Source organism: Microplitis demolitor, chromosome 10 (assembly GCF_026212275.2).
Source record: "Microplitis demolitor isolate Queensland-Clemson2020A chromosome 10, iyMicDemo2.1a, whole genome shotgun sequence".
Lineage (NCBI taxonomy): Eukaryota > Metazoa > Arthropoda > Insecta > Hymenoptera > Braconidae > Microplitis > Microplitis demolitor.
Window position 1 is genome coordinate 11,493,071 of NC_068554.1, and position 12,021 is coordinate 11,505,091.

Consider the following 12,021-nt stretch of genomic DNA (forward strand, 5'->3'; position numbering starts at 1 on the left):
CTTCCGAAATAGAGCATAAAATCAGCTTTATATTAAGCTGTGTATTTCTTGACTCACAGGCCTATTCAGAGAGTAATTAGAAAAATAAAATTATCTAGGGAAAAATCTAGGGAAAAATTTTAGTACGGCCCAGCCTTAAGGTGGCTAATATGGCTGTCAGTGTGGCCAAATCGTGGGATATTTTTACCCCCTCCTGACATTACACTCCATGCTATTTCGCCTCGAGAAGGGGTAAAAATATTCCACGATCTGGCAGCACTGGCTAGTAGCTATGAAGGTAGTGTTCTGGCACGTGGCTTTCCAGGAACGATAGCTAAATAAAAAAATATAGAGTGATTATCGAATTTCGTTAAAAGATGGTTAAAATAACATTTTTACATCCTGATTTAGGAATCGGTGGTGCTGAAAGATTGATTGTTGACGCTGCACTGGCGCTTAAAAAATTTGGTCATGATGTTAATATTGTTACAACACATCATGATCCGAAACGTAGCTTCGCTGAAACAAATGATGGAACTTTACCGGTAGCAGTAGTTGGTAATTGGATACCTCGTCACATTTTTGGAAAATTTTATGCACTGTTTGCTTATTTACGTATGGTAAAATAATTATTTTTTCTATAAATTTAAAAAATACGCTACAAGTTAAATAAACAAATGCAGTCGGAACAATAATAAAAATTGCTTAATCTTTTTCTTGATATTTAAAACAATAAGTATTTGTACTTCACTCATTTTATATGCTATAAAATTCAATACTTATTGTGAGTATTCAGAAATACGTAATGAGTTATCACATAAAGTATGATTGAAATAAATTGTTATAAATGATTTATGACAATAAAGTCAGCAGACAGCTGACAAATAAAATATTTGACCAAGCATATCTTGGTTATATGTCATGATATTGAAAATTTAAAAATGGAAAATGGCGCGTTATTTGAAACCGTCTACATCTATGAAAAAAAATTTTCTTTTTTTAACACACTTGTCCAGCAATTTAAAAAATAAAACTTTATAAAGGTCTCACGACTTTCAATTTTGATAAAATTCGATGAAATTAACATGATAATTATTGTTTCCTGCAGCTACCTTAACTTTTCAGATGGCAGCTGAATATATATTAATGTAATCAAAACTTTCAATGATTCAATGTTGCAATTGATATTGCAAGTAAATAGAGAGAATAAGTTTCCATCCGATTGCATGCAGGTAACTAGCGCCGTTCATAAAGGTTGCAGTCGATTATTAATAAGTTAGGAGCATACCATGCTACGATGAGGTACTCGAAAAATTTAATTAATTCGTGAAGAAAACAGATAAAAACAACTTTATCATAAATCAATTAATAAGAGTTAATAGCAACATAATTTTTCTGAAAACTTTTAGATTCTTAAATTCTTTCTATTTTCAGACACCCGTCAAACATTATTCTTATTGATTTTTTGTACACAAGATCCTAGACTAATAGAAAAAACAAGAACAAAACTCCGACATGGAAATAAAAACTGATAATATATGTACTGAAAACTACGTATCCGTAAAAGTACAAACGAACGACTATAGACTTTGGAATATTTGGAGTGTTGATTTTCAAAGTCATATTATTAGATAGAACAGCAAAAGATGACTCTTTTTCCTAATATGGAAAATTTCAAACACCTATAACTACAAAAATAATCGACCGATTTAACTCATCTTCGAACATGTTTAAGCCCTGATGAGCACACTGGGTACGAAGTACCCACCCCAAAATTTTATTTCGTTATAATTCTTTGTGTATATTTAACAAACGGCTCTTTTGTTAAATATAGATAGATAAATACACTTATCCAGAAAATTAAAGGAACAAAAAATTTTTATAAATTTTTTAGTGATTTTTGGAAGGCTGTATTTTCGTAAAAAATGATTGTATCGAAGAAAATAAAAGGAGCAAATTAAAGCTTGAAATCTCTAGTTTAAAGATTTTTCAGCCAAATAATTTTCTGAGCCACGGTTTTTGTGGAATTATAAGAAATAGGCAGAGACAAAATTTTTCTAAATTTTTTAGTTTTGTTTTTTAAGTCTACGGGGCCGGGAAATTTATTTTTTAAAAAACCGATTCATGGCTCGTTTATGAAATTTATTCAGCTACAATTTCCTTTTTTTGTTTCTCTGTACGATAATTTGCTGCTGAGATATTAGCCTTCAAATGAAAAAGGATTCTTTTGTCTTTAATTTTCGATATCTCAGCAACTAATGGTCGCACAGTAATTTAAAGGGCAGTTTGAGAAACTTGAATAAAGTCCCTACAAGCTCCATTGTCGATTAAAAAAAATAAATTTTTTTTTTATCCTTAATATCAATTTGAAAAACCCACAAAAAATGGTCATTCTCTGGTTTTTTAGTCAACTCATCGCTACTTTGCAAATATTGATGGAACGGTTAATGTTGTCAGGTCATTTTACAGCTTAATGTACCCCCAAAAACCCTCGAAATTTTCAGATTGATCTATTGAACCGTTTGTCCGGGCCGATTGCTCAAAGTTTTACAAAACAATTAAAGGAACAAGTCTTGTTCCTTAATTTAGGTAATCAATACCAATATGAAAAAATTAATTTTTTTCGAGTTTTTTTCCATTTTTGCGTTAGTCATTCATTAAATGTGAAGTAGAGAGAAAAAAAAAATTTCCGAAAAACGAGATAAAACAAGAATTTTTTTACTTTTTAACTTCCCGTTAAGAAAATTATTAATTTTCAAAAATTCGGGAAGTTATTGGTTTCACCCCGATTTTCGGAAATCGAGTTTTCATGAGATGTCGACGTTTTGAGGTCCTAGAAAGCTATTCTGACTATTTTCAGAAGGATGTATGTGTGTGTGCGTGTGCGCGCGCGTGTGTGTGTGTGTGTGTGTGGATGTAAACTCTTAATATCTTTTTAATGAACTGACCGATTAAAATGTTTGAGGTGGCAATCAAAAGAGTTTGTTGGCCAACTTTTCTGAAAATTTTAAATCGATCGATCTAATAGACTCTAAGATATGGAAGAAAAACAAAAAGAAAAAATATTTTTTTTTTCAGTTTTTTTCAATTTTGTCAGAAATGGCTTGATCGATCGATTCCAAAGTCGAATTAGCACAAGAATTCAATAAAACTCATCGATTGCCGCCTCAACCATTTCAATCGGTTCATTAGTTCGTAAGATATCGTGGGAGAAAAAAATGCTAAAAAACACGGTTTCTTCCAAAAACAATGGTATACAATAGGGTGGGTTGAAATAATACGTGTTTTTGTTTTTCTTAGCATGGGGGTAGAATTTGTACCTTATAAAAGAAAAAAATTTATCGAGAAAAAAAAATTTTTTTACTTAACATTTTGAGATGGCCCACTCGTTTTTAAAATAAATAATTGATCAAACGGGGTAGTTCCAATGAAAAAAAGTTTTTTTATACAAAATCTTCGAAAACATCGAATAATTGTCGAATCTGATTTGTTTTTACTCCACTTTCATTTTAATTCAAAAGAAAATGCTTTTCATTTTTGGATTTTTTACTTGAACTACAAAAATAATAGGAAAAAAATTTTTTAAACTTCTAACTCTCAATTAGCTTTCGGGGGGACACCCTACAGAATCTAGAACATCATTTTTATATTTTTTACTACCAACCATTCTCAAGTTATTGAGAAGTCGGGTTTTGTACTTTCAATTTAATATTATTGAATTTTTATTATTGTTAATATTGTTTTAATATTTTTCATAAAATAATTTTGTTGTTATTGATTACTTATAAATAGAAAAATATTCAAAACTCTTCAATTTTATTACAAATTTTCATAAAACTTTCGATTAAACACTTCGGAGTTACTAATTAACTTCTCTCTTATCAATAGCTTGAGAACGTGTGGTACTAAAAAATATTAAAATGATTTTCTAGAATCTGTAGGGTGTCCCCCCGAAAGCTTATTGAGAGTTAGAAGTTTAAAAAACTTTTTTCCTATTATTTTTGTAGTTTAAGTAAAAAATCCAAAAATAAAAAGCATTTTCTTTTAAATTAAAATGAAAGCGTAGTAAAAAAAAATCATATTCGACAATTATTAGATGTTTTCCACGATTTTGAACAACAAAAAATTTTTTTCGTTGGAATTACCCTGTTTGATCAATTATTTATTTTAAAAACGAGTGGGCCACCTTAAAATGGTAAGTAAAAAAATTTTTATTTTCTTGAAAAAGTTTTTTTTTATTAGGTACGAATTTCACCCCCATGCGAAGAAAAATAAAAAAAAATGTTTTTTTTCAACCCACCCTAGTATACAATAGTATTTTCGAGCTCGAAGAGTTCGAAAATGTATTCACAACAATGTTTTTAAGCTCAAGGAACTCGAAAACAGCAGGAAGTTTTGGGGCTGGCCCGCAGGGTTAACCAATAGACAGATTTTTTTTTATGTTTTATTCAGGTTTTTTTTCTTTTGCGTTTTTCGGAAAAGTTCTTCTTTCCTTTTTAATCGAACATGGAGCTTGTAGGGACTTTATTCAAGTTTCTCAAACTGCCCTTTAAATTACTGTGTGACCATTAGTTGCTGAGATATCGAAAATCAAAGACAAAAGAATCCTTTTTCATTTGAAGGTTAATATCTCAGCAGCAAATTGTCGTACAGAGAAACAAAAAAAAGCAAATTGTAACTGAATAAATTTCCTAAACGAGCCATGAATTGGTTTTTTTCAAAAATAAATTTCCCGGCCCCGTAAACTTAAAAAACAAAACTAAAAAATTTAGAAAAATTTTGTCTCTGCCTATTTCTTATAATTCCGCAAAAACCGTGGCTCAGAAAATTATTTGGCTGAAAAATCTTTAAACTAGAGATTTCAAGCTTCAATTTGCTCCTTTTATTTTCTTCGATACAATCATTTTTTACGAAAATACAGCCTTCCAAAAATCACTAAAAAATTAAAAAAATTTTTGTTCCTTTAATTTTTTGGATAAGTGTAGATACAAATAATATTGTATCTATATTATAGATAATTTTCTCAGCTTAATTAAAAAAAAAATTTCTCTAACTTTATTAGGGACCAAGATATTTGAAAATAAAAGATGTTGGGTACTTTTCGATCTCAATGCCTAAAGAGGTATACCGTTTAGATGTGTGCTTGTTAGAGGTTTAACTACCGACCAAATAATGTGTGTGCTAAGTTTTATTTAGATTCGTTCAGATCTGTGATGCTATCGTGGCCACGAGGCTCAATAATTTCTTTACAAATCATGTAATTGCTTTTGAGACGCGTTTTCATTTGTTTCTCTATTCGCTTTCAACTGGATAAACGGTACTATCTCTGTTGCACTTGTACATTAAATAGGAACTTTGTCCAAGCTTTTCTCGTAAACAAATGGAAGTTATCAACAAATTCAAGTGCACTTCGCTAGTTCATAGAGTAAAGCATCGGGTCTGTGTCTTGATTTTTCGTTTAGAGCTTTTATTTCAGAGAAAAGCTGGGACAAAATTATCTGAAAACCGTTCTCAAGTCATAATGAACGAAGAATACATTTTGAAATAAAGTTACAGCAAAATAACTTGAAGTTTAGTTTTTTAGCTACAACACGCCATTAATGAAATTTAGTTATAACGTAGCATTCAGAAGATATTGAAAGTAAAATCTGTAAAAAACTTTTTCAATATTTTGTGGAATTTTCAAATCCATCGAACTTTTTGACAATTAAACTAAATAAATGTACGATGATTCTAAAAAAAAATGTATAGATTTGGGCGAAACTAAATATAAACAATCTTGATAAAGAGTAAAAGAAGTTTTGATATAGATTATAACTTCGAAATATGAAATATCCGAAAAAGTTTAGAAAACAATAATTTCATTAATGTTTTGTTGACGATAGAATCTACACTTACGAACCGATTATTATAAATTATGCATTGATTAAATGAGATGGTGAAGGTGAAGATCTGGTATAATTTTTTAAACATTTAATACATTATATTATGACGTATATAGGGAAAGTATTATTTCTGAAATTCTTCGATATTAATATCTTTCGAACGAATGAACCAATTTCAACGTTCAATACAGCTATCGACGTGGTTTATTGAGTTCTAGAGCAAGTATCATTTACTAATTACTTAGTTCAGTCATCTTAAAGATAGTCGAAAAAAAAATAGTTTTTTAACATTTCCATCTCCAATAAAATATTTCGAACAAATTAATCGATTGAGATGCTTCTTGCGACAATTGGCGCATTTGGTTTGTTCTACAGCTTACCCAACTTTAACTTTGATCGATCGTGTCGTTTCGGAGTTTTTCGAAAAAAACTGTTTTTTACCATTTCTCTCTCCACCATTATATCGTAAATGAATCAACCAATTGAGTTTTTTCGTGTTTTCTTATTTTCTCGGAGTCTATTCGATCGAATGATCTGAAATTCTTAGGAAGTTGACTGCTAATCAGCTCTTTCGATTGTCACAAGAATCGCATCTGAATCGGTGAATACAATAACTTCCCGAATTTTTTGAATATCGTCAATTTTCTTAGCAAGAAGTTAAAAACTGTGTGTTAATTTGTGTCTAAAAAAATATACGAGCTAACACATGATTTGTTGATCAAATTATTTACGTATTTCTTGAATGAAACTTGTGCCAGAAATTTTTTGAAGATTAACGCTATTCTTGTTTCTTTTTTTTTTTTACAGATTTACGCAGCTATAGCTATTTACTTCATCACCAGTCGCCCCGACATCATAGTTTGCGATCTTGTATCAATTTGTATTCCAATACTCCATCTATTCACTAATTATGTAATTTTCTACTGTCATCACCCAGACCAACTTTTGTCTCAACCTGGAGGTTGTTTAAAATCAATTTATCGTCTTCCACTTAATTACCTCGAAGAAACAACTACCGGTCAAGCTGACAAGATCTTTGTCAACAGTAGTTACACTTTGAAAATATTTAAATTAACATTTAAACGTTTACAAATCACTCCGGAAATTCTTTATCCATCAATTCATACTGAATTTTTTGATACTGCTTCTTCGCAGCCTCTAAAAAGTATTCTTCCCGAAAAATATAAAAGTTTACCTACCGATTGTTTAATATTACTATCTATCAATCGTTATGAGCGTAAAAAAAATTTGTTTTTAGCAATAGACACACTCTCTGCCTGTAATAGATTCTTAAATGATGAGGAAAATCTTTATAATCGTTTATATTTAATAATTGCTGGTGGTTATGATAAACGCGTCAATGAAAATGTAACTTATCATCAAGAGCTTGTCGATTATGCATCTAAATTAAATATTATTGATAAAATAATATTTTTAAAATCACCGACAGACAGTGAAAAAATTTCTTTGCTAAAAAATTGTGATGTGTTAATTTATACACCGGAAAATGAGCATTTTGGAATTGTACCTTTGGAAGCTATGTATTTACGCAAACCTGTTGTTGCACATAATTCTGGTGGACCCATGGAGACGGTTGTTAATGGTGTAACAGGTTATTTGGTAAATGGGAATAATATTGTCGACGATTTTGCCAGTAAAGTTGCGAAGTTAATAAAAGATGGTGAAATGAGGAAACAATTCGGTAATGCTGGTAGGCAGAGAGTTATTGAGTCATTTAGTTTCACGGCATTTGGAAGACAATTAAATCAAGTAGTTAATGATTTGGCAAAATAAAAGAACTTTGTTATGATGTTTTGTATAATTACTACCCTAACATTCCTTAGTAACAGTTCACAGTTAATTTTCAATCAATAAAGAAATAGCTTTTTCCCCCTGAACGTTATTTTCAAGAATTATACTTTAACTAAGAAAATATTCTGCTAAATATATTTTAATATTTTTTCATCACCTGAGAATTACTTTATTATTTCACTCTTTTTCAGTATGAACTTCAAATGCAATTACAATATGGTAAAAACCCCCATTATTGACAGGGTCCCTACTATTGACATATTGTTTTAATTTATTAATTTTTTCATTAACTGTATGAATAATCATATTGCTCAATACTTCTTATCAATTTTTAGATATTTTTAAATGGACAAATAGTTTAATATTATTTCTGGGTATAAACTATTCGCTATAAAAAAAATTTATTTTCCCGAGTAGACCACCATTGCTAGAATATTTGAAATTTCTTAACAATTTCGTTTAGAGAGATCGTATTTTTAGAAACGGATTTCCCTGTACAGTTGTAATGTAAGTGTATCATTGAAAATTTTTTTAGGTTATTTATAATCTAAATAACCCCAGAATCATTGATTTAGACTGATCAATCTTAGTTATCATTTAAAAATAGCGGGTGCCAATAGTCGGTACATAAAAATTCACGTGTGTCAACTAGTGAAGGCCACAAACTAAAGTAACTTAACATCCTTAACATACATATTGATATATTTATCTTAACACGCTGCCCTCACAGATTTGAATCACGTGTTGACGTATTGTATAGCCGCCTGGTTGACTATAGTAAAAGATGTTCTTTTAATTCGCCCTTAGGAACTTGGAGGCATTCAACTCGCGGAGAATATTTTACATGCCAGCGCCCACCATCTCTCGCTTTCATCCCCTCTTAATAGAGCGAGTCCACGCGGACTTTAACGTCACAACAACTTCATTTTCCCGGGGACTGTCGCTGCCATGAAGTCTCGCCCTATTGTCTGCAGCTTAGGCCCAGCAAAATAATCCCTTAATTGTTTATGAATATTTTGGGAAAGTTTTGCCAACAAGAGGGTTATAGTCATAAAGATATGGTAGTTAACGACTGGCAGAGGATCCTCGTGGGTTTTCCCGAAATATTCATTTATCTTACATTCTAAGTGATTATTACAATAATTGTGCTCTTATTTTAATTTTTATTTTATATCCACTAATTCTATATAACTACTTTACATCTATTTATCTATGTTATATTTAAATATATAAGATATTCCAAAGTCCCGCTTATAAATATAATTAGTTTCTTTTATTCTCTGTAAGATGGTCATAGAGAGCACTGTGTAACCCGTTGGCTACACAACACACGGTGGAGACACCGTTGAAGTATAAACACCGTGGATCCACCGTGTTTACACGGTGGGTTTGTTCCATTTTACCATCGTGTATACACGGTGTTTCTACTGTGATGACGCAATGTAGCTACCATGATTCCACAGTGGCTTTGTGCCATTTCACCACCGTGGTTCCACGGTGTATGCACCGCGTAATCACAGTGGAATCACGGTGGATACACAGCGTAATAACAGTGGTAAAATAGAACGAACCCACTGTGTTTCCACCGGGATTCTAAACCGCCAGGTTGTCTAGTAATTTTATAATAAATAAAACATTGAATAAAAAATTGTCAAAGCAAGAATAGTGTCGAATTTATAAAAAAATTAAAATGTGTCCTATATGAATTTTTATTGTAATTATCGTATATTGTCGTTTCCCTGATTGAAAAAAAGTATTTGGAAGGATTAGAAAAATTTATATCCTCATGAATGCTATTGAATCCTGATAATATGATTCAGAAGGATTCAAATTTTTTAATTCTGTTAAATACTATTTAATCCTAAAAATATACTTTAACAGGATTTGAAATGATTTGAACTATTAAATACTGTCAAATACTTGTAATCCTAAAATATGAGTAATTAGGATTTAAGATGATTGAAAATTTTAAATACTACCAAATACTTCTAAATCCTAAAAATATGATTCATAATGATATAAGGCGACTCAACATTTTGAATACTATTCAGTAATTTTCCATTCTAGAAATAAGATGCAAAAAGATTTAAGATAATTGGAAATTCAAAAAACTCTACTCGAGAAAAAAAATGTTTATATAAATATAAAATTTTTTATAAATGCTTAAATAAAACTAGATATGAGTTTTAGTTTGATCTAATTTCATATAGTTATATATAATTATATGTAACTTTATAAAGTAATACATCTATTCTAAAGTATACAATAGTAGTCATGAAAAAAAAAAAAAAAGACGTGTGGCACTCGGGGACTGCCGCGGTAAAGCTATTGCATAGCATTTTGTATCAACTTATGCAATTATAATTATTTATTTATTTTATTTATGCAGTATTTCTTTTTCTTTGATATTAATTCAAGTTACACTTTTTGAGCGTGGTGACCGATAAGAAAACAAATTTTTCTTTTATTAAATAAATAAAAAGTTAATATTGTTTAAAATATTTTTATTATTTTACAATACATGTGGGTTTTATTATCTTACAGTAGCTGTTGGTTATTCAAGAATATTTATCATTGAAACTTCATTACTGCACAATTTTCGTCTTTTTCTGTAAAAAAAATGATGAAATCGTTAAATTAAATAATACTGAAGCATATATTACAATTTGTTTTTAAATAAATAAATAAAAAATATTATTATTAAATCAAATTACATATCCATGTAAGATTTTTCTGCATTATGTTGACGAAATTTCCTTTGACGTTCAGCATTTGATTTTGGTACTGTTATTATTATTTCTTCATTTTTCTTCAAATCTTTCTGACGCTGATAATATGCCCTTTGACGTGCATTAGTTTTTTTCTTTTTAGCTCTTTACGCTTTTCTTCTTTATAAAACGAAAATATCTAGGTATAAATAATAGGTATTAATAATTAGGTATAAGTAGTGTAATGACACACCAAAACAAAATTATTCATTTATAAAAAAATAACAATATTAAGAAGTGATTATCGAATTTCGCGCGATGTACATTTATATAGATATAATTTCATATATATTTTTTCTGGGCGGCATTCATGTGCATTATCTATACACCAAAAACAAAGGTACTGAATAGTACACGTGCTTGGTTTGATGGTTTCTGTTATATACATAATGAAGAATGAATTCATTTATATATATATATATATATATATATATATATATATATATATATATATATATATATATATATATATATATATACATATTGAGAATCTAAATTGAGAATTTAAACTATACGTGTGTGTGTGTTTGTGTATAAAAGAGGGCTACTTTTAATATCGCTCATTTTAATATCAAAAATTTAGGTTATCTTTATAGCTGCATTATATTTTCAATTCAAAATTAATACTGCATTTGTGATAATAATAAAATGTATGTATATAGAGTACTCACTCATTTTCTTTCACTATTTTTTCGTGACTTTCTTCATTAATAATAAATGCACTGTGTTCATTAATATTCAAAACACTTTGTACACAAATTTTTCAAGTACAGCTATTCACTGTTGTACATAAATACCTATACACTTATATACTTTCTCATAAACAGCTGCTTATGTATTCGTCCGATTTCGGAGCAGCTCGTCTCGATTCGTGCGAGTTTCGTAGAGTCGTACAATACGTCTAATCGCACGCACACAACGCCGTGTCGAAGACTGCCGAACTAAAATGACGCTAGACGATGCACGGCCTTCAAGCCACACCTCCGTGCCCGTCGGAGTAGGGAGCGTGAGGTTTTTTCGTTACAGAATTTCTGGATTCGGTCCCCGCGCTCAAGGCCCGCGATAGAAGCTATGCAATAGCTTAAAAAAACCGCCGACTCATGGACTCGAACCCGGGTCCTTTTGTTCCGAAGTCTGAGCTGTTATTTACAGTGTTGTATTACACCCTTGACAAGAGGAGTTAATTGTATCTATTTAAATTAAAATGAACTTAAGACGCGTTTTCATTTGTTTCTCTATTCGCACTCAACTGGATAAACGGTACTATCTCTGTTGCACTTGTACATTAAATAGGAACTTTGTCCAAGCTTTTCTCGTAAACAAATGGAAGTTATCAAAAAATTCAAGTGCACTTCGCTAGTTCATAGAGTAAGCATCGGGTCTGTGTCTTTATTTTGCGTTTAGAGCTTTTATTTCAGAGAAAAGCTTGGACAAAATTATCTGAAAACCGTTCTTAAGAAAATTAAAGACATCAATAAATGTTTGATTCTGTTATTAGCATTGTAGTAAACTATGTTATTGTTCATAGAGTGAATAAACCATTAGCAGTATACCCACTAATATCGGGGCGACAATGA

At 30.3% G+C, this 12,021-nt stretch overlaps 1 protein-coding gene and 1 long non-coding RNA gene across 2 annotated transcripts; one reads left to right on the forward strand and one right to left on the reverse strand.

Annotated features, from left to right (window-relative positions):
• Positions 1 to 267: 267 nt before the first annotated feature.
• LOC103576080 (alpha-1,3/1,6-mannosyltransferase ALG2) lies at positions 268 to 7,674 on the forward strand. The gene is made up of 2 exons (XM_008556121.2): positions 268 to 599; positions 6,672 to 7,674. Exons 1-2 carry the CDS (start codon positions 357 to 359, stop codon positions 7,656 to 7,658), a joined length of 1,230 nt encoding a protein of 409 aa, XP_008554343.1. The 5' UTR covers positions 268 to 356; the 3' UTR covers positions 7,659 to 7,674.
• Positions 7,675 to 10,163: 2,489 nt separating this feature from the next.
• On the reverse strand, positions 10,164 to 11,335 carry LOC106694023 (uncharacterized). The gene is made up of 3 exons (XR_001345338.2): positions 11,116 to 11,335; positions 10,391 to 10,583; positions 10,164 to 10,285 (listed from the first exon to the last, which is right to left on the reverse strand). It is a non-coding gene; the product is annotated as an uncharacterized LOC106694023 (long non-coding RNA).
• Positions 11,336 to 12,021: the final 686 nt, after the last annotated feature.